A 26,926-nucleotide genomic window follows, 5' to 3' on the forward strand; every position below is an offset into this window, starting at 1 on the left:
AAAATATCTGATCTAATGCAAATTGAATTTAAGTTATAAATATTTCCGTGTAATCATAATGCAAAATATATTTTTTATATATCAGAATTATTTTACTTACGTAAGAACGTATATAAGATTATTTTGATTATTTTCTTCAAATATATCTGAAAATTATGTATTTTTTCGTTTTATAATGAACAATATAATTTGACTTGACATGAAATAAAGAAAAATTTTGAATCGTGTGAAAATTAAAATTATATCATTTTTTTAAAACGGAGGACTATTTAAAAATTATTATAGCTCAATTAGTTAATTATTTAAATTTTTGTGGAAAATTATATTTACCAAGTTGTAATCATCTCTCCCATTTCTCCTTCCTCACGCTAAAGTTTGAGAGAATTGCTCTTCCATTGCAGACGCGGGAATCCTCTCGTCATAACTGGTGAAACTTTTCGTCTTCTTCCTCTCTGAAAACCTTAATCTCTTTTGAAATCAAGAAAGTCTTGGAATGGTAGAAAGAGGGCGTAGTGAAACTGAGCAAGTCTAGATCTGAAATTTGATAATTTTTTGAGTATTTTTATTTTTGTTGATCAAGTTTGATAGTAAAAGTATGGTAGTTGTTGCTGAAATTTGGAGAATTTGAACTCAACAATGTGAATTGTGATATCCTGTTCTATTTTTTACTATACAACAGTACCTCAAATGGTAGAGGAAATCAAATCTCTATTAGACCATGATGTGTTGTAGTAGATGAGACTAGTCCTTCCTTCACCTGAGTTTTCGGGTTCAAATCCTGAAAAATACTCGAGAAGCCAGCTCCAATGCGGTTACCGAGCATCGGATTAAAAAGAAAAACCAAAAAAATAATCTCCGATTGGAATAATTAAGTTCTAAATCCATCTCTTTTGCTATACTCGAACTGATTATTTTTTTTTTTTTGAAAATTTAGTCGAACTGATATTTTGCATCAAAATCAATCAGAACAATTAAGTTTAGCAATTTCTTCTTTTTAGTCTCTGGTGGAAAACATGTTTCTCTGTCATCTTATTTTAGTTCTCGTTTGTTTTGGTTATGTAACGCGCCTCGTTGTGTTATGTAGTTATTGCTAATCTGGATACAATTCAACGCCTATTCCCTTGTTTGAAGATTATACATTAGAGACATCGTAGTGAAAAATCTAGTTCATATTCCTTGATTGTTCAACTCTAGGAGGATGTTTAAAGAGTAGGAAAACATTATTGATACTATCTACCGCGATATTAGTATTCATTGATATCTATGAAATTCTGTTGTTAGATGAGTGTTATCTTTTAAACCGCAACAACAGAGGACAAACAATTGATGTTTTAATTATGATCAATTGTCATAGACACAGAATACACAAGTATGATTAATGTGCAGAAGTGTAATATGTTATGTCACATTACAAAAATAACTTACAACTACACTACTACACTTGTACAATGACATTTACGGAGTATGTAGAATCAGTTAGGTAGTACACATGTATTTAGAAAGAGTAGTGCTTGAAATCCTGCACCTACTGCTTCAGTTACGTAACTCAAGTTATCTATTAATATATATATATATATATATATATATATATACAGATTCTTTCTGTCATAGAACATAGTTATCATCTGGAAGTAATTGGCGGTGAGGATGTTGGATCCTGAAGGGAGATTACAGTTTCAAAAGCACCCACCAAAGCCTGGACCTTGCTTCTCCTGGTCTCCTCAAGCTTGGTTGCAGTCTCTTCGATCACATTGTTGAACAAGATTGGAGCCTCTTTTTTGCCTCGTTTAGATTGGTGTCGAAGATTAACTCTCATAGTTTCATCTTTAGCAGCATTTGACTTTCCATAAGCAATAAATCTCCTAGAGCTTCTTCCTCTAACAAGAGCACTTCCATTTCCGCCGTTCTCTAGTATTTTAGGTGGCCTGAATTTTAGTCTCCTTGGACTGAGTTTCTCTGACTGATAATCGATTATTTGTCCTCTCCTGAACTTGAGATTTTTAGGACTGCAATTTGCAGCCCTTCCAGCTTTTGTATCATGGTTTGGGCTTGTGGTTCCACTTTTCTTGGAACTGCTGAATATTGCATCACCATTAACAGACTCGCATGCAGAAGTTGATGATAGGGAGGATTTCCTGTTGCCAAGGTTTCTGGAGCTACTGCCATCAGAATGTAGAGAAGATGATGGGGAGATATGGGGCGACAGTTTTTTTCCTCTAATTGGGGCATGCCTATCTAAAGGCGAGACTCTGGCCTTCCGGTTTTCCAGAGAGATCTGTATGGTCTGGATTTTTGTCTTTGATTCGCTGATGTACAATGTCCCCTTTGGAACACTCCTGTTACTTCCTAGCTCCATCTTGCCTCGTTTAAGACTAGCTGATTTTCTAAGTTGAGATGCCTTGTTTGCAAAGCTTTCATGACTTGGTTGCACTTTCTTTTTTCGTGCAAGGCTAGTCAAATTATTCATATGAGACACCTTGTTTGGATCATCTTTACTAATCACTTTGCCTGTTTTATTGGGAAGAGATACCATTCCGGGGGAATTGTTATTTAACTTTTTGCCTGATACCCTCTTCAAGGAAATTCTTGTAGAGTGGGAAATAGTTATGGCATCCTTCTTCTTGCTCAACCCGGAGGATCCTTTTTCGACAGCTATTTTGGTGGATGCTGGGATTTTCTTTCCCTGGGTTCGAAAGGTTGTCGGGCTCTTGAAATTTGGTAGCTGGCTTGAGCTTAATGGTTTCTTCCCCATCTGCAACTTCACAGTTCTAGCCATTTCTGGGATTTCTCCTGATGCAGCTACAGGTCTTGTGCGCTGGAGAGTCCTCGCCGTCTTTTTAAGATCACTTGCAACTGTGTATTTGCGAACTTCTTGGCGAGAACCTGTTGGAACACTCGTAGAACATGACAAGACCTTGGATTTACCCATTTCAATAACTGAGCTTCCAGTTGAGTTCCTTCTCAAATAGCGGACTCCGGACTCAATTTTGTCCAAGTTCACTGGCATGCCAACATCCTTTTTCTTGCTCAACTCATAAGATGCAGTGTCATTATCCATCCTGCTTCCTGTGTTTGTTTTGGTGGTTGCGTCATCCAATATAGATCCCTTAAGTGTTAGTGAAACCCCTGTCATAAGACTGTCACTGTATCTTCTTCTGCTTAATTTGTTGCTTCTTGACACAGAATAATCATTTTCTTCAAGAGGCTTCAGCTTCAAATCACTTCGATGCCTTGCAGAAAAGGCTAGCGTTTTGGTGCATGCTTGCATTTCCTTTCCATGGGAAGTTTTCAGCCTTCTGAAATTTGCAGGTAGTTTAGTTGAGTGTAGTGGTGTCTTCCGTATCTGCCACTTCACAGTTGTAGCCAATTTTGAATTTTCTCCTGATGAAGTTACAGATGTTTTGGACATGTGAGTCCTCACCTTTGTTTTACAGTTGAGTTCCGCACCATCTTTACTATCGTCAGAAGAACCTGTTGGAACACTCATATAACGTGGCAAGACCTTGGAGTCACCCATTTCAATACCTAAATTGCCAGTTGAGTTCCTTCTCAAATAACTGAGTTCATGCTCAATTTTCTCCAAGTTTGCAGGTTTTCCGACAGCCTTCTTGTTGCGCAACTTTGAAGACGCGGTGTTCTTGTCCATCCTGCTTCCTTTGTTTGGTGTGCCGGTTGCACCATCCAACGGAGAATTTTGAGCAATTGATGACCCCCCTGGTATGCTAGTGTTGCTGTATCCTCTTATCCTCAGCTTATAGATTCCGGACATTGAACTAGCATTTTCCTGCAAAGACTTCATCTTCAAACCATTTCGTTGTTTTACAGAAACAGCTAATCTCTTGGTGTATGCCGGGATCTCCTGTCTCTGTGATTTACCAGTTGTACGCCTCTTGAAATTCACAGGCAGCTTACTCGAGCGTAGTGGTTTCTTCCGTATCTGCACCTGTACAGTTGTAGCCGGTTCTGGTATTTTTTCTGATGTTACTACCATTCTACTCAGCAGGGAAGTCCTTGCTATTGTTGTTTGATCATCACGTTCAGCACCTTTGCAAGCGTCATGGCAAGAACCTTTTGGATCACTCAGGTAACGTGACAAGACCTTGGATTTAGCAATTTGAAAGCCAAAGCTGCCAGTTGAGTTCCTTCTCAAAAAGCGAGCATCACGCTCAATTCTCTCCAGATGTGCAGGTATGCCAACAACCATCTCACCCATTTTGAGCTAGAGCAATGAAACTAATATCACTGCAGATATATCATGAGATACAGAGAGGTTTAGTAAAGAATCTCACACTGCTTGTTTCCTTTTATGTTTTTCACAACTGTTAAATTCCAACACTTACCTAGAAAAACTTATCAGAAGCAGAGACCCTTTGAAACCTTGACCTCACAAATGCAGCACCCTAGTGTGAAAAAACAAACAAACAAGGACCTGTGAGAAAATTGATACTGATTAAAAAGCATGTGGTGGCATTCATGGTTTTCCATAATGATTAAACATAAACCATTTTGTTCCCGATAATTGATATCTATGTTGGTCGGACTCTTTAAAAATGTTAGACATGTGCCTGTCGAATCTTCCAAAGGTAGGACAGTTTTGAGACATGTGCCTGTCGAATCTTCCTAAGGTAGGTCAGTTTTGAAGGATCCGACATGAGTTCAAAAACATTTTAGGGAGAGTCTGAGAAACATAGGTTAAATATAAACCCCTACCGTTATCAAAATGATTCGAAGGATATATGCTATTGTGCATTTGCAGGACAACAATTTTAAAGAACAATGTAATAAGGATGAAAAGAAAGTACCTATTATGCAGTTTGCACTTCTGCCTCCATCTGAATATTCCTCAAAATGCACTGTTATTCTTATTACCTAAAAAATTAATGCATCCAAATTATTGAACTTTTATCAAGATATAACTAACAAATTGTATATAATTATAAAGACGTAAAGATATGGAACATATATATATATATTTGACAACAATTTTTCAGTAACATGAATAAGTTGTGGCATATAAACGTATGAAGCACCAAAAAAAAGGAAAATGTCATTTCGTTTCAATAGATAAAACAATCCATAATATCCTTTGATAAAAAATTAATTAATATGTATACTTCCTAAATCATACATTTCGAATTATCATCTCCATTATTCTGCAACAAATTCAGCATAAAGGAAAGTGAAAATCGTTATTTAAATTTAAAAGGTACATTGAGTTCGTCCTGGAGCTGTAAAATTAGATTGTGTTATTAATTCAAAAATTACGTCAAGAAGCAAAAACAAAACCTAAATTCAGACAAAAGGAATTGAACATTTCATTAACATGGATTATTTTCATCTTCAATTTGAGATCAATCTTTGAGGAACACAGTCAAGAATCATTTAACACCAACAAAAAAGAAAATTATACCTATTTCTTGATAAATTGGGAATGAAAAACCAAAGAAGGACTCTTAACAATTAGTTGGTAATTTTTTAGGGAACAAAATTTCTAAAATTGCAAAGAAAGAAAACAAAATGATAGGAAAAAAAAGAGAGAAAAAACAATAAGATAGATAGATAGATAGATAGAGGGGGATTTTAAAATTCATAGACAAAATATTTTTTTTTGTAAGAATAAGCGTGATTAATGCATGAGATATAGTCATATAGATAAACTTTGATACTAACAATAATAATTAAAAAAAATCACAATTATCAAGATTATAGGTTGCGATTGGTCCTAAAGAGTCTCCAAACGTATTTTTCGCGCATAAAATAATTCATCACTAAACAGATATGCAAAACCGTTAAAATATTAACACAAATTATTTTAATTTTAAAGAATTCGACCAGCATAATTCTAAAGTGTGTGGATTCAATAAACTGGTGCTTGAGAGATGACATTAGTCATTAATTGCAGATAAATGTATATTTCGAAGTGTCTGAATCATCTATTTTGTTAAAAACAATTCATCATCATTTTGCAAATTTATATGGACAGTAAGGCTATGTTTAGGTGGAAATTTTTTTGGCTTATTTAGCAAATGTATCTTAGTTCCACTCTTTGAATTGAATTTTTGCAAATGCTGGCTATATTTTAAATAGCAGTCCTTAAAAGTAGATATATATTTGAAAATTGAGTAATTAGTTTGCTCAGTCAACAACGACAAAGAGAGGGTTGCTCAAGTGATAAGCACACCCCATCCTCCAATTTTAAATTCGAGTCACGAAGAGAGAAATGAAATGCACCTAGGAAGATTTTTAAAAAATAATCAGTTGCTTGATCGACAAGAAAGGGTTGCTCATAAGATAGACACCCTCTACTTCCAACTTTGAGGTTGTGAATTCGAGTCAATAAGAAAGCAAAATAACAAGCTCCTAAGAGGAGTTTTTAAAAAAGAAAAAAGTTAATAATTAAAAGAAAATCAATTCTAACATCCCACGTTATAAACAAGAAAGAAAAGATTTACAAAAATTGTGCAAACTATTTATATTATTTCCTTGAAGAACAATTTCTAACTAGTAGGCCAAGCATTATTGTACAATGTACAGTATAAAAGAAACTAAATTTTTAGGCTCGTGACTTTAATAATTGCATATTTGCATGATAAAACTTAAACATTTTTTGACGTTTCAACTTTTTTTCTTTTTTGAAACCTTGCTTTTTAAGTTTCAACAACAAGATCGTCCTTGTGATATAAAGTTGGTGTTGAAAGTATATAAAAAAAATGGTACTCTATAAATGCCTTTTCCACATCATTTTGACCAATGGTGTTTGTCTCCAAAGTTTTCAAGCAAGTGACTCATAATTTACTAGTTGTGTAGTACTACTTATTTAAGTTGTAAAATATGAGTCATGCTTGTCCTATTATACTTGAATTGCACCCCAACAAGAATTATCACTGCCAATTACAATGGTAATATGATGGAGTCGTAAGTATCCCTTCATCCTTAATCAAAGATTTTTGAACTCAAGTTTTCATATGTACCGAATTGCTTTTGTCTTTCCAGCATCCTGATTTAATCAGATTCCAATTTAGAGACCGGACACCGAATGAGAAAAAAATATATCACCAACTATAAACTACACAAAAATTATATGCTAGTTCAAAATTATCATTAAAGTTGTAGTGAGGGTGAATATACTCATTTCATATTTAATTAGAGATCGATCTCGATTTGAATCTAATAATAGAAAAGTCTTGATGATTAAGAGTACTTCCACTTATTAGATCACATGCGAATAAATTTAAATTAATTGAATCTCTCAATATATACAAACATAAATTAAATATGGGGAAAAAAAAGTTAGAAGAGTCATGAGTGTTATGAAAATGTACCCCTTTTTTCCCATTATTTTTACTTTAGTTTAAAGAGGACAAAAACAAAAAAGGTTGATATTTAATGATGAACTTGCATGGTGAATTGGTAACACTATGTCATGATTATTGATGTTCCCTTGGCTTCAAGAAAGGAGAAATCAAATGCTATATATATTAACAATGATAGCCTAATTATGTTTAGCATCTAACTATCATATTTATTTGCTTAAGTATTGTATTATCTCTAAAATTAACCACCATGTACCATGCATGTCAATTATGCAAAGTTAATTTTAAAATCTTTCCATGATTATATATGTATGTGTACGTGCGTGGGGGTGGGGTGTGTGTGAGAAAATTGTTGGAGAATGGAAGTCAAAAAATTAGTGAGCAAGTCAAATACAGCTGACAATGAGTGCCTTAAAAATATAGTCTGGCCTACATGTAGGTAATTATACATAAGAAGTTTATTACTTTAACCAAGTTAAGCATAAATTATTCCTTTTAAATGTATACTTCAATCCATTTTTCCAAGTCTCCAAGTCAAGCATCTCTCTCTCTTGTTGGTCTAAATATAGGGAATTATAAACTTTATTAATATTTTTATTATGATAATTAAGAGGTGTGAACATGAAAGTAATAATTAAGTTGATATATGATGACAAGAGAAACAATCTATATTTGGTTTTCTTCTTTTGTAGGCTTAACTAAAGCACAATCTAAGCCTCACTACACTTTTCCCCCCTAACTCCATTCATTTCGAAACTTCTAATCAGACATGACTGAATTTGAAACGACACATAGATTAAAGAATCGTTCATTAACTCTACTAGTCAAAATACAGGAAAAAAATTGAATTACAAGGGCTTCATTTGAATCTTTACATCAGAAAAAACAATAATTATATAAATAAGATTAACCTTTTAAAATATCCAAAAATTCCCTTGATTTATTCATCTACTTTAATTATCTTTTTTCCATATTTTGAATCTCCAAGTGAAGCTCCAAACTCCACCATTGATTAAACTAACTTTCTATGTTACTGCAACCATTTCATAGACACTTCGAGGATTGTTTTGATTACTAGTTAAAGAAGTAAATTGTTCATGATTTAAAATCAGCGTAAGTAGCATTTTAATTGACATGTATAAAATTCAGCATATCGAATATAATATTTAATACTAATTTACAATTAAACATAAAAACTTCTGAAATAATGAGTCAATTTAAATATAGATTTATACAAAATAAAAATTAAATAACTAGTCATACATTTACTAATACGCGAATAGTTAATGACAGCATAGCGATAGTGGCACATTAGAACTTTGAAATCCCATGGCTCGAGGGGTTTTAGGAAATTATAACATATTATTTTGGTCTACTATATTTTTTTAAAATCAAACTCACTAGTCAGCATATATTTACGTCATCGAAAAGAGTTCGGAGTCTAAAAGATATAAAATATTAACAAAAATTTTAAAACGGTATATAAGATTTTATATTAACCAAAATGACAAAATCGCTGAAATAACAACGATTTTTTCTGCCGGAAAAAACAAAATCGCTGCAATGTGATTTTTTTTCAAGAAAATCGCTGATTTTTGTTTTTTTTTTAAAAAAATAAAATTTTACGATTATTTTTTTTTTAAAAAAAAATCTAAGCTGCCTAGGCAGCGATTTTCTTAATTTTTTTTTTAAAAAAAGAAAACGAAAATCGCTGCCTAGGCAGCGTTTTTCTTAAATTTTTTTTTTTAAAAAAAATCACATTTTGCAAAATCGTAGCAGCGATTTTGCTTTTTCGGGCGGAGGAAATCGCTGTTGCTCCAGCGTTTTTGCCATTTTGATTAATATAAAATTTTATATACCGTTTGAAATTTTTGTTAATATTTTATACCCTTTAGGCTCTGGATTCTCATCGAAAACGACCCAAATACAGTTTTCTTACTTTATATATTATTATTATTATTATTATTATTAATAATAATAATAAGTGAAATGTGTTAGTTGACTACTACTTAATTTTTTTTTATAGTATAAATGGGAGAGACTCTAACAGGAATGTTTGAACCGTCTTACCAAATCAAAGTCACCTACTAAACGAGTCTTTAGGAATACTTTGGTAGCTGATAAAGAATTTACCAGTGTTAAGCAGTGTAGAGATTAGTTACAGAGAATTTATATATTATTTTATGTATGTACTTATTTATTTCATTTTCAATCATGCATAAAATAATATATAAATTTTCTCACAATTTAACTAAGCAATTTTTCAAATAGCAAATCAAGCACAATATTTATTTTATAAATAAATGATTTATCATTGCATGCATAACTCATATCCGATCAGCTACCAAATGAGCCCTTAAAATATCATTATTTATCAATATAAAAAAAGTGGGACTCAACCCACCCACATCATCTACAGGGCTACCACCTTCTTTGACGAGATGTTTCAATCTTTTCATAATTACATATCAGTAATTCATCATTATTATTATAAAATAAAAAATGGGACGCAAGTCACACACATCATATATTATATAGCATGAATTCATTATTATATATATTATAAATTAAAAAAAAAGTGAGACGCAACCATACACGTAATATAATATATTATATAGTACTCTCTCTATTTCAATTCATATAATTTATTTCATTTTAAATCCGTTCCAAAAAGAATAACATATTTTTATATAAAATACTTATTCTATTTTTAATAAAATGACTTACAGTCACACAAAAATATCTGGAACGAAAGGAGTAATAGTATTTTATATATCATAAAACACAGCTAAGAGCTATACAAATGACCAATTATGTTGGTAGCTTTATCCATCTTTGGATGAAAGTTATCCAAATGGAGAGCCTTCTACTTAAAGTCAAGTTCCCCTGACATACATTATGTGGAAATAGAAGTCTTGTTTAGTTTAATTAATGACTAAAAATCAAAGGCAAACTTAAAAAGAACACGTTGTGTTTACAACTTCAGATCAAAGATATGTATTTCTCGTGTACATAATTATCGCACACTCAAATCATAGTTGAGTGCTATCGATACAAAGCTTTAAGACGTGATTAATGTTGTTTTAGTTCGATTTGGTGCAAAAACTCGATAGGGTAGGTATTTATCGTCTAAAAAGTCAAACAAAACGAGTTGACTGTTTCGAGAACGAGAGTTTTCTTTCCAAAATGGGAATTCATGGAGACATATGCTAACCAAAACCAAATTAACTAACTGTATTATTCAGAGTCTGTTTAACATTGTTGTCGGAAGATCAGAAATACTTATTTAGAGAAAAACAATTTAATTTTTTTTGAGGCAAATCAATAAAACTACTTTTGAATGGAAGCAGAAGCAATTTTTCCGTCGTTGGGAAGATGCTAATAATTTTTACTTTTTAACAAAACATAAGCAAAAAATTATTTTTTAAAGACCAAAATAACCCTATCATATATACATATTTATTAATATATCCATTATATTTGTTTATTATTGTGGTGAATTAATTTGTGAAAGAATCTTAAGTTATTTATCTATGTGTAACATTGAATGAAAATTTGAATATGTATACTTTACCTTAATAAAAATAAAAATTAATATATTTAAAATAATTTCTCTCTTATAAATAATCTTAATATTAAAAGTGCATTAATTTTTGTCTTTTTTCATAACTTGATTTTCAAAAGTACTTTTAAAAAAATTTTACTCAAACACAATTAACTTATCAAAAACATTTTTCAAATGAATTAACCAAACACAAATTGTTTTTTATTCAAAAGCACTTCTTTTAAAAAAAAATATTTCTAAAAATAAGCAGTTCTTAGTAGCAATACCAAACACGCTCTTAGTCACATGTGTCTCCTTCCCTGCAAATTCTCCATGATTAGATAGCAGTAGTATAGTATATATAGTAGCTAATCAGTCTCATTTTTTCTCATTCTCAGCATAACACCCCCAACTCACCCACCCCATCATTTTTATCTTCCAAGAACTGCATTGCTTCCAGGAGATTTTCCTCATATCAAACCATGGTTTCTGAGAGAAATTTGTCCAAGAATGTGTGCATAATCGGTACGGGACCATCGGGGTTGGTGGCAGCTAGGGAGCTGAGGAATGAAGGGCACAATGTGGTGGTTTTTGAACAAAACCATGATGTGGGAGGGCAATGGCTATATCAACCTAAAGTTGAACATGAAGATCCTTTAGGAAGGAATAATGTCCTAAAAGTACATAGCAGTATTTATGCATCATTAAGGCTCACATCACCAAGAGAGATCATGGGGTTTACTGATTTTCCTTTTGTGGTGAAGAAAGGGAGGGATCCAAGGAGATTTCCTGGCCATAAGGAGCTTCTCTTGTATTTACAAGATTTTTGTGAATATTTTGGGCTAAGGGAGATGATAAGATTGAACACTAGAGTTGAGTATGTGGGGATGCTGAATTATCCCGAATTCGGTAAGGACTTGAGATGGATTGTGAAGAGCAAAGAGAAGGAAGCTGAGGAAGGGGTGGAGGAAGTCTTTGATGCTGTGGTGGTTGCAACTGGTCATTACTCTCAACCAAGGTTGCCCAACATTAAAGGTTTGTCAAAATCTCCATATTGTTTCGAGTTTTAAGTTTTGTACATTGATAGAATTATAATGAATATCATCAGATTAAGTTGATCTAAAACAACAGGTAACTGATCATCAATCATCATAACAAGCTTAATATGGCAAGCTCTACTGAGTTGATTAAATTACATTTGGTAGTGTAATAAAAAGATCCCAGAGTTATAACTAACATTATCAATCAAATCAATACCTTCATAGTCAGGTCATGTCAAGGTAAAGTTGAATTAGAAAATAACAAGACCTTCTTATCAAAGTTAATTACAGCATGTATTATATAATTGCATAAACACATAATGCAGACTCTGTAATTAACTTCTGTTCTTTTTATCCAATAGTATAATAATGACACTAAAAGCTTTTTTATCTGTTCTGTTTGATAAGGAATGGATGCATGGAGAAGAAAACAGATGCATAGCCACATTTACAGGGTTCCAGAACCCTTTCGGAATGAGGTAATGCAAAAATCTCTACAATCACAGACAACAACGGGTAGAGTGTACCCAGACCTTAACCCAAACCTTGGTGGGCGAGATCTTTTTTACTCAACAATCATAGACATGAATGATGATCAACAAGATGTCTTTTTTACTTTTTCTATTTTAAAAAATAATTGTGTTGCAAGCTCCAGAAACATAGTTAATTAATAAGCTATAACATCTCAAGTTGTCATAATTGGAACTCCAGTGCATCTCATGTGTTCCAATAAAAAAATAAAACAGAATTCCAGAATTGCCAACAGTGGACCACATGACTATATCATCTAAGTTAATTAACTTTGTTTTGAAACAAACTTCAATTCTTATCCGTACAACTTGCTAAATATTTTTATCTTAGCAGGTAGTTGTGGTGGTTGGAAACTCACTAAGTGGTCAAGATATAGGAATGGAGCTTGTAGATGTGGCAAAGGAGATCCATCTCAGTGCCAAATCTCTTGAGGTTTCTGAAGGATTGTCAAAAGTTATATCCAAGCACCAAAATTTACATCTTTGTCCACAGGTTTGTTAAATCAAAAAACTGACCATGCGGTTAACTGAAACATGAAAACCCCAAGACATTTTTCATATTCGATAGTATAACTAATCTAGAATGAAAATGCAGATAGATTCATTACATGAAGATGGGAGGGTATTGTTCGTAGATGGTACTTCAATCGTTGCAGACACTATCATATACTGTACAGGGTAAAATGCTCTATGCACTTGCCTTTGCTAATACTCATTTTGTCTTATGTAACTTAAACACACACACACACATATATATATATAAAGAATTTTTGAAGTGTAGTAAAAAGTTCAAAAATAATTTGACTTGTATACTTTGAATTCACCAGAAGTAGTGAGACAGAACTATGAAGTTCTGAGACATGGTGTTGTCTTAAAGTGAAAACAATCTTGCTACAGCAACAGATAATGACAGATCCAATTTTTCTTTTTTTTGGGCATTGTACAGGTACTCCTACTCTTTTCCATTTCTTGACACCAAAGGAATGGTAGTAGTTGATGATGATAGAGTGGGCCCACTTTATGAGCACACCTTCCCCCCTTCTCTTGCTCCATCTCTCTCCTTCGTTGGCATACCCAGAAAGGTAACCACTTCCTGACTTTTTTTCTTTTTAGTTTCCCCGGTGTATGGTCCCACTATGGGACCTGATTAATGGGTTTCATGCTAGGAACTTCCAGTTTGGGGTAAAACGCCCCCTACCGAAGGCAATGCCATTCTCCTACCCAAACTTTAGACCTCTAATTAAATATGAACGGTAATGGATATTTCCCAGTTACCACCCCACCACAACCACTTCCCAACTGTTAACCCCTACACATTTGTACAACAATTAATCAACCAATAATTCATTGTGCATTTAATTTTAAATTTAAGAAATAGCTTTAGTCCTAATTATATTCTTGGAAAAACAGCTTCTATCATTGTTTTGGATTACTGACCATGAATAGATCAGTATCCATGTTTTAATAGATCTTCTCATTTTCATAATGTAGCTCATAGGATTTCCTTTCTTCGAGTCACAAGCAAAATGGATTGCCCAGCTGCTGTCTGGGAAAAGAACACTCCCCTCATGGGATGAGATGATGCAATCCATCAAGGAATTTTATCGTTCAAGAGAAATTGATGGCATTCCAAAGCATAATACCCATGATCTAGCTAATTTTGAGGTAAAGTTATCGAAGTTGCTCAAAAACCAATTGTCACAAGTTGACTTGAGCATTTAAGCCACAGCACTAGGAAAACCTAATAAATGTTGTGTTTGACTGATTTTCTCTGGCAGTACTGTGACAAGTATGCAGACTACATAGGATTCCCACATTTAGAAGAATGGAGGAAAGAACTCTGCCTGTCAGTACTAAGAAATGCAGATAAGAACTTGGATACATATCGAGATTCATATGATGACAGTGAGATGCTACAAGAAGCTTATCAAAGTCCACACTTTGCTCACCTTGGTCCCGAGACTTTTTGAATCTGAAAGCATAAACACAGATGGAGTGCAACCAATTTTAATTCATTTATTTCTGAAGTAGATTTGTCCAGCTATGTAGTATTTACTAGCTTCTATCAAAGTGGATTTTTTTTTTTCTTTCTATTCAGGAAAGAAATTTTGTTTTCTTTATTTAAATATTATAGCTGAAGGCTATTCTCTAATAATTATTGTATGATATATGAAGTGAAATCCATTTATAAGACCTCACATTTATGTTCTGATTAGCATCATTGTAATTTCATTCCTCAGTACATTGTCACCAAATTAAATGAAAATGAGGCACGATACAACGGTTTCATGAAACTAAAGGATGTTCCTGCAGTTAAATAGCTCCTCAAGTGAAAGACTTCCTCTGTGATGCTAATAATTCCAAGGATAATAGGCACAGACAGATTTATGGGCTAACAAACCAGGCTGCCAAAGCTAGCCCAAGAAGAGGTCAAGAAGCAATGTATTTGTGATGGCAATAACATATTCTGCCTCAACAGTCATACAAGAATTCTAGCTGAAGATTTTATGAAAAGAAGCAATAAATATGTGAAAATAAAAACTAGGGTATAACGCGATGTACCTTTGGAGTACACATTTTCCAGCAGAGATTTAGATACTCTACATCAAAATCATTGTTGTCTAGAAGGTGAACTTACTGATAGCATTGTTCTGAGAGTGCACAATCCACATGTGAGACATGCCAAAATGTTTCTCACCTGACATAACAGCTAATATGCTCAAGAAACAGTACTACAAACTTGAAAATTAGTCGTCTAACTGAGATATGCCATAACTATCTAAGATCATGGATAACACAAACTGTCAGCACATCAGATTTGCCAAGAAAAGTGGGCTCTAACACTTGAGAGCCTTCAAAGCACACATTCTGCAGTTCCTGAAATCTTTAGGGCCTTTGGCAGAGTCATACAGCTAAAATGAAAAAAGCTCCGTTGAACCTAGAATATTTCTCAAATATCACGGACTTAAAACTTTCACAAGATAGGTTTCTAGTAACAAGCCAACTCCAGAAACTGTAAAGATATTGGCAGCATGACTACCCAAACAGAATAGAAGTTCACAATCGCCTCAAAAGGTTTTGCACGGCAGTATAAAAAACCATAAACTTTATCTGGATTTTATCCATGTCGTGCTAGGTTATGTCTGGTATACCAGGGAACGCTAAAATATTCCAAGTAATCCATCCATCAAAATAAGAAATAACTACCCAAGTCCGATGGCAGATTCTGAGGCCTCTCAGATCACTTTTTCCTGAAGGTCAAAAACAAAAGCTGATAGTTTTAATTGTACAAATGAGACATGACATCCTCAGTGAAAATCTGCCGGTCTCAGTGCTGTAAGTGCCCTTAATGTGTCAGACAACATAACATCACCTATATATATACTAGGTATCACCAATAATCTTTGCATGAACAAAGACCTTCAGTGAAATGATGGAAGCGCTTTATATCTCTAACAACAATATTTCTTTTATAAACTGCTGAAGCAAGCTTAAAGAATTGGTGGCAGTCCTGACAAATCCTTAAATTCTTCATTATCCTTAATGTAGGCTCAGATGAGTGTAGCAGCCCAAATGCAAGAGCAAGCTTTTCACTGTGGAATATCAGATTATGCTCCTTCTCCTCTTCATTAATATCATACAGAGCTATCTCTGTTTCAGGCACATAACCAGCTAACTTCAATTGATTTTTCATGTCTTGCAACATCTTATGTATTTCTTCATTCCCTGTTTTAAGTGGATCAGATGCCTTAAACTCATAAACTGCATTTTCAAGTTCAATTGAACTGCATCCAGGAATCTTTTTAATACCACCGCTGTCCATCAGCTCCCTAACTTCTCCAACTTCAGTCCATTTCTTTTTTTGAGTATGAACATTTGATATTAACACGTAGTTTTCCCCATTCGTTGGTTCCAGTTCCAGAAGCTTCCGGAAAGCAAATTCACCAAGTTCTTCTCTTCCATGAAATCTGCATGCACCAAGTAGTGTCCTCCATATTATTGCATCTGGCTTTAGTTTCATAGAATGAATAATTTCCATAGCTTCATCCAAGAACCCACCACGTCCAAGTAGATCAATCATACACCCATAATGCACAATCTTTGGCTGCAATCCAAACTGATTAATCATGCTTGAGAACAGCCTTCTACCTTCCTCCACAAAACCTTGGTGACAGCAAGCACATAAAACACCGAGGAGAGTAACATGATCAGGCTTTAAGTCTTCTACAATCATCCTATCAAAAGTCTGCAATGCAGACTCCCCTTGTCCATTCATGGCATATGCCGAAATCAATACATTCCATGTATAAATATTTTTTACCCCCATAGTTTCAAAAACCTTTTTTGCCTCATCAATGTCTCCACATTTAGCATACATATCAATTAACGCAGTACCGACATATACATTCACTCTCAACCGATTCTTGACAATATAATCATGGATCCACTTCCCTTGACCCAGAGCTCCTAAATGAGAACAAGCTGATAAAACTCCAACCATAGTGACCTCAACTGGTGTAACCCCAGAAGCTAGCATCTCCCTGAACACATCAATTGCTTCTCTGAACATCCTATTATGCGTATAACTCGTGATCAACGAATTCCACGTAACTACATTCCGGTCAGGAATTTCATCAAACAGTTGATGAGCATCATCTGGTTGTCCACATATGCCATACATGTAGACTAGAGCAGTGTTTGTATATACATTAGAAGTGAAACCCAACTGAATTGCATTACAGTGGATGGATTTCCCAACTTCTCCACACCATAACAGAGCAACAGACTTGAGAACGCTCGGGAATGTAGAGGAATCTGGAAGGATATTCAGTTTACGCATTTGGGCGTAAACGAAAACTGCACGCGAGTGATTTTTTGAATCCGTATAGCGTCTGATAAGTGTATTACATAAATTAACATCAATGGAACGAGAGAACTCGTGGAATAGAAGAGAAGTAGGAGTAAACCCATTTGAAGAAATGGAAGAATCAATCAATTTCATAAGCGAGAATTGGTCGATTGGTTTACCGGAGGCTCTCTGTCGATTCATGTGGCTCTGGGCAGGGACTTCACACATTGGCAAATCGACTGAAGCTGAGATTGTATAAGCCCGGCGGAAACCATAGATGGATGAAAACTGTGTAGAAGTCTTCAGTGATGCTTTCATTGTTAAGCAAACTGCAAGCTTTTTGCTACATCACTACTTAGCTGCTAATTATATAGTTTTTGAAATATCTAAATTTAAACTATAATAATTTATTAATTTTTGACTAGCAAAACTCCAATTATATTTTCATGTTCAAAACACAATTTCAACTTTCAAATACTACTTTTTAAAAAAATCTTCTGAATATTTGTTCACTAATTATCTTCTGTAAGTCATTCCATTAATTTCTAAGAAATCAAACAAATGGGGAAAATATAAAATTAGGAACGTTAGCATGAAAGGAAGAGACCAAGATTCAGCAGTTGTTGCTGCCGTTTGCGTCTCCTGTTTTAGCTTCTTCGTTAGTACTGCATTTCCCTTCTTCCTCTTCTCGTGATTTATTATTCTTCTTTCTTGTAATTTTGTGCGAGTACTTAGCAAAAGCAGCTGAAAGTGCTGACTTGATAGTCACTTCGGGTTCTTTCTTCTCACTGTTGCTTGTATCCACGATTTCTTTCTCATCTTCCTTTGTGTTGCTGGAGCCAGGATGAGATTCATTAGCGACTGAAGTTTCTGGAATGCATTGGCGTTTTGGCACTTCTCGCTTGAAAGGTTCATGAAAAGCATCATACAAGCGTTTTACCTGATCAATCACAAGTTCGATGAGTAAATCAAACTGAACAAAGAAGTAACTGGCAATAACATTGAAGCACTCTGAAGGATCTTAATAACTAGCTCATTGATTTTCTTTGCTCTTGTAAGAGATTGATATGTCAATGGAAAATATTAAGAACTTCTAGTGGCAGCGACTCCAGATTCTAATAAAGAACAAATAGGTTCAAATGGAGCAAATTGGATAGTGAGGATTGTTATAGCCAACCCGACAAACTTGGGATTGAGGCATAGTTGTTATCGACTTTTTGCTTCTCCACATCCTCTATAAGACTGCTTCCAGTCATAAAGCACACAACAAGAGAGGCAGTGAGATGAGACAAAATTGCCTTATTTGCCATCACAGATACTGGTAGCTTTTACATCATAGCGATGCCTATGGCTAGAAAAACATGAGCTTCCTGAATATAATTTGATACAACAACCAGCAACAAAACAAACAACCTTCTCATAGCCCCAAATGAAAAACTAATCCAACAAAACCGTAAAAATCATACAACCAACACACGGAAAAGAACAAAAAGAAAGAGAAAGAAACAACAAATTGGAGAACATGGACCACACGGAAGGATACCTTGCGCTCTCCTATGCCAGGGCAACGAGCAAGGTCTTCCATAGATGCATCCATCACATGAGAAAGAGACTGCACAAAATCTCAATATCTTAGCAAGACTTGAAAAAAAGAATTAGTTTCTAAACATTCCACTGCAATTTTACTCTTACCCCAAATGTTGAGCCAAGAGTCACAACATCTGTTTTGTTAACATGTCGTATTGCCGTCAGAGCATGATTCAGCTACGACGAAACAATAAACCAAAATTCAGTGTGCTCATATTAGAGAGCTTAGAGGGAAAAAAAATCTTCTTCAACTATTTTCTTTTCAGACAAGTTCCTCAACATAATTGAGTCTTCCTGCATCAGAAAGTAATTTACTGTAAACTGTAATCAACTGATACACATACCCGCGATAGGTAGTCCCCATCCATTTGGCCCTGAATGAGGTCGGCGGGCTTATTTTCATAAACCTTTACCGTCTCCAAGTACCGTCCGCATTCTTCCAAACTAAAAAATTTAAGCAATTTAGTTGTTTGCCTAAAACTGCCTTATACAGATGTTCAACTGAAACAACAATAACAAGAGTCGTCTTTTCTCAACTGATCTTTTTGCGGCACAGCCACACAAGGCAGGGCATAATGATGTGCAGTGATGAGTCATGATAGAAGAGAGCAGAAACATCTCAGAGGAATTTCAAGATGTTTCTAAGCAAGCATACCACATTATGAAATTAATATAACCGAACATAAGAGGTACCTCCATCCACACAACAGAGAACAATCATGAAGGAGAGAAGTTCTGGTAACTTCAAGTAAAGGCTTGATAACATCTTCCTGGACCCAAAGACAACCATGAGCATGAGTCAAGTTATTGTAAAAGCATCAAAACGAAAATATGAAGAAGTCAAAAAGTATTAAAGGGCTTACAACATCAACATGGCACAAAATTATGCGGAGTCTAAAGTTCTTCTGCAACTCCCTTATCCGAAAATACAAGTAGTCTGGATGAAGCAGATGATACCGGAGGCTACACCAGAAAATGGAAGGAAAAATAAAGAAGGGTAGAATGTTGAGCAGTAGTACAAATGCACTACTGGAAAAAGATCTCAAATTTATATTTTTACAAAATCATCTACCAAGTCAAGCTTCGTAACCAATATTCGTAAGAAAAGAAAGCAATCATTATAAGAATTCAAATACAGGCACCTATTGCCAGAAACTATATGATTCTTCCAATAGATTGTGTGCAAGATGAACTGAAATTGGAAGCCCTTCAAACCTCAAATAAAGAGCACAAGTGTTCGGGCCCAATAAGTAGTCACAAACAATATCTGCAAAAGTCCACCTCACATTCCTGATATGTTTTAGCAACGGATTTCCCTTCTGCATCCGAATATAAAGAACAGAATAAATAGACAAAACTTAAAAATAGCTTGCTGCGAATATGCATATGCAAAATCTTCATTTCAGAGTTGCACCGCTAACTTTGGAAACTTGGGTTCACTCATTATAGGAAAAGTTAAAAGTTCAAAGAATCTCTTGTTTGTTCAGTTTCTAGCTTGTACTAGTCAGTTAAATATATTTGCTATCCATAGTCCATTGTATACAGTTAGTACGGAGAAGATGGTTTTTTCTCTTTACAGTGGTAGAACAGGGTTCTAGTCTGGAGCATCAATCTGTTCTCATATGTACTACTATTGTTTCCTTTACTTCGGTTATCTTCAATATCTTTACAATTAGTACTTTTCTTTCTTCAATATTTTCATCATAGCTTTTTATTTGTGTAAATCGAGAGTCTTTCAGAAACAACCTCTCTACTCCCACAAAGTTAGGTATAAGGTTTGTGTACACCCCACTCTCCCCAGACCCTCATTTGTGTGATGGTATGTTGTTGTAGTTCATTGTCATATAGCTTGGTCAGACAACTAAGAATGTCACTTTGATATATCCGACTATTTTCCAAAGTGTGCAACTAGTCTTTTTGTTCAGGTGCTAAAAGGCCTACAACCAGTTTATAGAGGCATATGACTAGGGACACAATACTGATGCTAGTACAATCTCTTTAATTGTGGATCACTTAACTTCAAATTAAGACAGAGAATATAAAAGGTGCAGACCGAGCTTAGCAAAACAACATGAAGCAAATTTACATGCTCCCGTGAAGGTGGAGGCTAATTACACATCAAAATAATAGTAGTATCATAATAGATGGACAATTTTGAGCTATTCCGCAAATGTAATGTTGATTAAATAAAAGCAAAGAAAAAGAATCTTACCTGTCTATTGCTAACAAGTATAGCATTTCGATTAGCTGAAGATGAGGGCGTAGCCGTAGACGATGATGATGAAGCAGTAACATGTGAACTATTAACCTGTCTATATAATCAAAAAGAAACTCATAAGTCAATCAGAATTTCAAATGCTACAAAGTCAAACTCACAAATTCAAACAGACCTGGGAGTAGCGGATTGAGAGGAGGAAGGAGGCGGAGGAGGGGGAGGGGAGTAGAATTCGGAGTTTTTGACGAATTTGAATGCTTGAGAAAAAGAAGGCGTAGGGTTGAAGAGAGAAGATGAAGACGACGCCGTTTTGGGCTGAGAAGAACACTCCATAACTTCTTCATAGGAAGGAATCTGTATCACGAAGCTCTTCTTCTTCTCTCCTCCTTCCCGCTCTGCGTCTCCCATTTCGTTACTGTGTTTTCTCCTCCTGCTTTCTTTTCTCTTTCGCCGCCATTTTTTCTGATTTTCTCCCACCAAATACCATCACCGACCCGGCCCGACCCGAGTAGATTATCTTATTTCTTAAAAATTGACTTAGTTTCGAGTTAAATTGGATATTTATTTTTTTGAAAAATACTTTCATTCATATCAAACGGACTTATGCCCAAAAATATTTTTTTATTAAAGTAAATAACAACAATAATATATTCATTGAAATCCTTTTAGGTAGACCAACAACCAAAAAGAAATAATATATAAATAAAAGCATATTAAAATCTGGATTATTAATTCTCTAAAACCTAAATCAGTTATTTTGTAATATACCACCATAATTAAAATTGGCATTTTTAAATTTGAATTGGATTAAGTCATTAGTTGTTCTTTCCTTTTTACTAGCAGCAATCTTGACATGAATATTATGAAAAAACAAACAAATGATTCTGTAAATGATATATGTATGCATCTTATAATGTTTTCACTAAGATGCTATTAGAACATTTACTCTGAATTCATGAAAAATGGAAAAGGTTTATCAAACTAACAACAAATTGTTGTCATCTTTGTCATTACCAAAAAAAATAAGTATGCTATACGAATTCGGGTTACTACCTGTACATACAATTCCAAGAACAGAAATGCCTCAAAAATAAACTACTCCTATGATTCGACTTTGTGCACCATATAATATTTCCATGAGTCCAAAATACTGGCTCTCAAAATAACTTATCAGCTAAATGAGGAGATAGAACGAGGTCTTCGACTGTTTTGACGCTCTTTTGTTAACCCCCAGCCTTTCCAGTCTCCCTCTGAAATGCCCTGCTTGTCATTGCTGGGATGTGGTTGCAGCAGTGAGCATGTTGTTCTTATTGCAATAGGGGACCATCTCCTACTCCTCGAACAAGCCCTGCGTGGAGTTTTCCTCGATGGACCTGATTCTGATGCAGCAGTTGCAGGTGACTCTAGACCTCCATTAAACTGATGCAGATAAACAGAGGCACCAGCAGGATGTATTTCTGTTTGAAGGACCCTCCGATAGTTTGCTCTCCTAGGTTGGCTCCTCCTTGTCCGACTATGCATAGTATTGCATACTGCTTCCTTCTCTTTTCCCCCTTTGCGTGTGAGCTTCACGATCTCATTGCAGTTGCTCCTGTCAGATATAAGTGTATTGCGATGACAATGGAGGTTCGTGAATTCTCCAACGGCTTTCTCAGGATTACTTGCCAAAGAAGTTGCAATATCAGCAAGCAAGCCCAGAGTGTCATGAGAGGCTTCAGATGGTCTACCCTTGGCAATCTTTGAATTTCCCCGAGATGATGAAATAAAAAGCAGGATCTCTGCTGCAGCCCTATCGGTTTTTCCAGCGTGATCATTCATGTGGTCTATTTTAGACCACTGGACAGATTTACCAATTGTTTTGTCCAGAGAATCTCCTCTAGGTGGAGAACTTTCCTTGTTTTCTGGGCCTATAGAAGCTTCCAAGTTTCTGTCCACAGGAGTCATTGTTGCTTCACTCTGACCAGATGAAAAAGTTTCATCCTTGATGATGCAGGACATGTTAATGCAAGAATTAGTTGTCAGAAACTTGATATCACTTCCAGGACCTACAAAGTGACTATCCCTGCTAGATTTACCAGATTCGACTGCAGAATCAGGACTCAGGATACAATCAAGAAGAACGGTTCCACAAATCTTTCTTTCTACACCTTCAGGGAGATTTAGATGTGAAATATTGGAGGTAGGAGTGGTAAACTGATTGTCAGACAAATAGGCAGAAGGTGTGCAATTCAAGTCCATACCCTTCATTGAATTCATGCTATCTGGAATGTTAGATAGCTTAACAGCATCAGGTTTTCCAGATGTAGATTCATTATCACCATATTTCATCAAGCATGAGCCTGATGTTCCAGAAGTTGGACTAGAAGCACTACTGTTGTACAGGTCACTCTTCTTTCCAGTGAGACTAGAGTTCCCAACAGAAGAGTTAGGACTCTTACTGAGTGATGAACTAGTAATAAAGCATGGAAGAGCTTGAACTGCAAAGGGTATCTCCTTCATTTTTTTCCGAGAAGAAACTAACAATGATTTGTCAGTTCTGGTTCCATTATTACTCTTATCTACAAATCCTGGAGATGAACTTGCTGTTTGATTACATTGAGGAAGTGTCATCTCAACAGAAGAAACTTCATCAGAAGAATTCATGTTGCTTCTATCTCCCCCTGTAGCTGCAGGTAATAAAAATGAAATGAGTGAGAATTTCAATCTACCTAGATTTTAGTGATACATTTAATTGGATCAGCATGCGACTCAAAACAAAGAACATATAAAGGATCTTATGGAAGAAATACAAAGCAGTCATTTTGTGCAAACAAATGTTAAAGAGCATCCTATCAGCTTACGTATTGTATTTGGACAATATTCAGAATACCTTCTTTCTTCAGAGTTGAGCATTCAGCATGCACTGTTCCAGATAGATCCTGATCCATGTTGCTGATTCCCTCATGAATGTTAACAGACTCAAGTGCATAATTTGGATACTCTGTTTCATCAAGCTGTATTGGTTCATTCAGGTCAAACAAAAGAAAGCTACCCCTAGGACTTGAGTTAGAAATTGAAGAATCTCCTGGATTGGCAAAGTTGACTTTTGAACTATCCTGAGGTTGAAGCTCTGAAATCACAATATTGGGCCCTTGAACAGAACTTTCCCTTACAAATTGTTCTCCATCTTCAATATCCATGTATTCTTCTGCTGGAAGTTCAAGATCCAACATTCTCTTCCTGGATGCACCGGTCTTCGAAGAAGATATTTTCCTTTCTTCTGTAACATTTTGTTCAGCCAATAAGTCAGCACTTGATGGCACTCTCTGACCAGCAATAGAATTTGAAGAACCTTGATTAGTTTCTCCACATAGTGTAGATGGCTCAATGCTTGTAAGGTCTAAAACCATCTGGCAGTTGGATTTCTGAGAAATTTCAGACCTTAATTGTGACACAAAAGACTTCGACTCTAATGCTTGCAAGTGTAAATGATCCTCCACTAGTTTTCTCCTCCTAATCTCCTCCATTACCTCCCTTTGTCTTCTATGTACGCGATGTAGTTCATTGACCTGAGAAAGAAAACATGTTTTAGACTTGTATATGGTTCTGATCCATTCAGAGAATCACCAACTGATTAAAGCATTCCAAAGACTACTATCGCCCAAGACCAACAATAATTTTAAAAAGATCCACAGCTCATTGCAATTGTTTGCAATATCTGTCCCGCCCCACCTTAAACAATAAAGAAAAAAAATATCAGATAGAGAAAAGGAGAAAATCTAAAAGAATTCTGATCCTAGTACCCACAGTTTAATTCTAGATCACCTGACACTTCAGCAAACATGAGAGGACTCATAGGCATAATTATTTTACATGCAAACCAAATTGAAGTGTTCAGTCAAAAGACGTAGATTGGATGATGACATGATCTCTTTCAAAGAGTAAAATCAAAGGCTCGTGTCTATACCTGATATCTAAATATTGCTTCATGCTTGAGCATTGTCTGCTTCAATATTTCCTTCTGATGAACTAATTCCAGGTTCTGGTCGGCCATAAATGGAGGCAAGGAAACATAGAACCCTCTGGCACCATTCCAGGCGATATCATTGTGTTGTATAGACCATGAATTCCCACCAAGGCTCCCACCATTAAGATCTTTTGGATGGTATCCTGGGAGATAGCTTGTACACTGCATTTTTCGCCCCACCCTAGGACACAACAAAAAATTCAGAGTTCAGAATGATATGCATACGAAACGAGATAGTTAATACCAAAACCCTAATAATACACCATTATGTTACAACAGAGAAAGGAATATAGAGAAAGACACTGAAAAGTAGGTCACAAAAGGAGAGAGAACTATTCCATGATGCTCAATTTTCTGTTATTTCCTCTTAAACTCAAACAGAGGTTGCTTATTGTACTTCGATGTATCGAGAGGGATGCATTATTCTCTATGAATACGTCATGCACTCTCTAATCAAACTAAACTCAATTCTTCGTATCGTGTTAATCTATTACACACTGTGAAGTTCAAAGTCCGAATGATAAACAAGTTGTGAACATTATAAAATTTTGGAATCAAGCATGAAATAGATATTCTGATAAAGAGGCAACAACACAACTACAGTTTCAAATTTAGCAACAATTATGCTCTGGTGGAATCATTTGTCTAAAGTTGAATCCAGACTTAGAAAATCATACATACAATTTGACTGAAAATAAATCCAACATCCAGAAAAACACACAATTAGAACAAGAAACACTTATGAACATACCAAAAAGGAAACAAAAAGAAAGAAGAAAGAAACCCATCTTCCTTTTGACTTCGAAAACATTGAGAGAGAGAAAAAAAAACCAGAAAACGTCAGTACTGCAAAATCCAACCCAAAATTTGGACAAAGTCATGAGGAAGAAAGGGTCAAAAATCATAGATCCAATCGATACAATCATCAGTTAGATTATACTGATGCATAAACTCAGAATGGGCTAAGAAAAAGAGAGATGAAAGAAGAACAAAGAAAAATCCAACATTCAAATCCGCAGATATGCACAATCAGAGATGCAATCATCAGTTAAGATTATACTGATGCATAAACTCAGAAGGGCGAAGAAGAAGAAGAGATGAAAGAAGAACAAAAACACCCCAACATTCAAAAATCCGCAAATATTCACAAACTAAGATGCACGATTATACTGATGCATAAACTCAGAAGAAGAAGAGATGAAAAAAGAACAAAAAGACCCCAACATTCAACTCCACAAATATGCACAAACAAAGATGCATCTATGAACATCCAAACAACCCAGATGAAGAAAATCACAAAAACTAAACAGCCAAATCCACTAATTGAATGAATTTGTTGAAATTACCAGAGACGAATTCTTCTTCAAAATGGGGTTCACCTCACAGAAAACCAAAAAAACAAAAACCCAGTAACAGATCAGTAATCCAAGACTACTACCTCCACCTCATAAACTAAAACAAATCCAACCCCATTATAGATAAGCTGAAAAATCATAGACAGCTTGTAGGAAAAGCCAAGAAAGAAATGCTACAGAAAAAAAAGTCCATTGTCAATCAAGAAAAAATGGCGTTTTCATGATCTGCTGGGACCAAGTAAAGTCCCTTTTACGAAAGAAGATGCGGGTGAAAAAAAATGAAGAAACTTACATAGGAAGAGAGAGACATATATGTTTATTTGTCAACACTCAACAATATCTTCTTTTACATCTTTTTCTTGGAGTTTTCTTGATGATGAATTGTTAAGATTTATGGATTTATTTTATTTTATTTTTTTTCTTTAGATTCTTTCCACTATTCTTGTCCTTTTGTCTAATGGATCTATATACCAATAGTACTATTTCA

At 35.0% G+C, this 26,926-nt stretch overlaps 4 protein-coding genes across 15 annotated transcripts; 1 reads left to right on the plus strand and 3 right to left on the minus strand.

The window, feature by feature from the left end:
* The first annotated feature begins 320 nt into the window (after positions 1 to 320).
* On the plus strand, positions 321 to 14,643 carry LOC107015311 (flavin-containing monooxygenase FMO GS-OX-like 9). Of its 10 annotated transcripts, none has more exons than XM_027915377.1 (12): positions 328 to 427; positions 3,184 to 3,309; positions 3,435 to 3,717; positions 3,826 to 4,084; positions 4,181 to 4,188; positions 11,256 to 11,892; positions 12,306 to 12,376; positions 12,762 to 12,920; positions 13,023 to 13,105; positions 13,374 to 13,509; positions 13,919 to 14,092; positions 14,206 to 14,643. In XM_027915377.1, exons 4-12 carry the CDS (start codon positions 3,979 to 3,981, stop codon positions 14,395 to 14,397), a joined length of 1,566 nt encoding a protein of 521 aa, XP_027771178.1. In that variant the 5' UTR covers positions 328 to 427; positions 3,184 to 3,309; positions 3,435 to 3,717; positions 3,826 to 3,978; the 3' UTR covers positions 14,398 to 14,643. The 10 variants fall into 10 exon arrangements, with proteins under 10 accessions (XP_015071023.1, XP_027771179.1, XP_027771178.1 ...); XM_027915379.1 differs by having other exon boundaries at positions 3,592 to 3,717; XM_015215537.2 differs by lacking the exon at positions 3,184 to 3,309 and having other exon boundaries at positions 321 to 427; positions 3,592 to 3,717.
* A 208-nt stretch (positions 14,644 to 14,851) lies between these two features.
* LOC107012977 (pentatricopeptide repeat-containing protein At2g02980, chloroplastic-like) lies at positions 14,852 to 17,590 on the minus strand. Its single transcript, XM_027915380.1, has 2 exons — positions 17,456 to 17,590; positions 14,852 to 17,319 (listed from the first exon to the last, which is right to left on the minus strand). Exon 2 carries the CDS (start codon positions 17,265 to 17,267, stop codon positions 15,819 to 15,821), a length of 1,449 nt encoding a protein of 482 aa, XP_027771181.1. The 5' UTR covers positions 17,268 to 17,319; positions 17,456 to 17,590; the 3' UTR covers positions 14,852 to 15,818.
* A 106-nt stretch (positions 17,591 to 17,696) lies between these two features.
* Positions 17,697 to 21,561, minus strand: LOC107012627 (DNA excision repair protein ERCC-1). The gene is made up of 9 exons (XM_015212509.2): positions 21,254 to 21,561; positions 21,076 to 21,175; positions 20,079 to 20,182; positions 19,727 to 19,826; positions 19,557 to 19,633; positions 19,208 to 19,307; positions 18,969 to 19,040; positions 18,820 to 18,888; positions 17,697 to 18,216 (listed from the first exon to the last, which is right to left on the minus strand). The coding sequence occupies exons 1-9, from the start codon at positions 21,484 to 21,486 to the stop codon at positions 17,890 to 17,892; spliced, it is 1,182 nt and encodes a 393-aa protein (XP_015067995.1). The 5' UTR covers positions 21,487 to 21,561; the 3' UTR covers positions 17,697 to 17,889.
* A 489-nt stretch (positions 21,562 to 22,050) lies between these two features.
* Positions 22,051 to 26,859, minus strand: LOC107014999. Of its 3 annotated transcripts, none has more exons than XM_015215142.2 (4): positions 26,732 to 26,859; positions 25,025 to 25,265; positions 23,948 to 24,626; positions 22,051 to 23,744 (listed from the first exon to the last, which is right to left on the minus strand). In XM_015215142.2, coding segments are annotated over exons 1-4 (2,418 nt in total). In that variant the 5' UTR covers positions 26,734 to 26,859; the 3' UTR covers positions 22,051 to 22,248. The 3 variants fall into 3 exon arrangements, with proteins under 3 accessions (XP_015070628.1, XP_015070629.1, XP_027771478.1); XM_015215143.1 differs by lacking the exon at positions 26,732 to 26,859 and adding an exon at positions 26,431 to 26,725; XM_027915677.1 differs by lacking the exon at positions 26,732 to 26,859 and having other exon boundaries at positions 23,948 to 24,789; positions 25,025 to 25,162.
* Between the last annotated feature and the right edge of the window lie 67 nt (positions 26,860 to 26,926).

The sequence above is a fragment of the Solanum pennellii genome, chromosome 3 (assembly GCF_001406875.1).
Source record: "Solanum pennellii chromosome 3, SPENNV200".
In the NCBI taxonomy this organism is placed as follows: Eukaryota; Viridiplantae; Streptophyta; class Magnoliopsida; order Solanales; family Solanaceae; genus Solanum; species Solanum pennellii.

Bases quoted from the DNA above. Each gene is read 5' to 3' on its own strand.
- LOC107015311 (XM_015215537.2), top strand. From the start codon at position 3,979: ATGTTACTACCATTCTACTCAGCAGGGAAGTCCTTGCTATTGTTGTTT. The intron at 12,921-13,022 runs GTTTGTTAAATC...ATGAAAATGCAG, and splicing joins ATTTACATCTTTGTCCACAG to ATAGATTCATTACATGAAGA. The intron at 13,106-13,373 runs GTAAAATGCTCT...GGCATTGTACAG, and splicing joins ACTATCATATACTGTACAGG to GTACTCCTACTCTTTTCCAT.
- LOC107012977 (XM_027915380.1), bottom strand. From the start codon at position 17,267: ATGCGTAAACTGAATATCCTTCCAGATTCCTCTACATTCCCGAGCGTT.
- LOC107012627 (XM_015212509.2), bottom strand. From the start codon at position 21,486: ATGGGAGACGCAGAGCGGGAAGGAGGAGAGAAGAAGAAGAGCTTCGTG. The intron at 21,176-21,253 runs GTCTGTTTGAAT...TTGATTATATAG, and splicing joins TCTCAATCCGCTACTCCCAG to ACAGGTTAATAGTTCACATG. The intron at 18,889-18,968 runs GTAAGAGTAAAA...GATTTTGTGCAG, and splicing joins CTCTTGGCTCAACATTTGGG to TCTCTTTCTCATGTGATGGA.
- LOC107014999 (XM_015215142.2), bottom strand. The intron at 24,627-25,024 runs GTATAGACACGA...TTTCTTTCTCAG, and splicing joins AAGCAATATTTAGATATCAG to GTCAATGAACTACATCGCGT. The intron at 23,745-23,947 runs GTATTCTGAATA...TATTACCTGCAG, and splicing joins CTCAACTCTGAAGAAAGAAG to CTACAGGGGGAGATAGAAGC.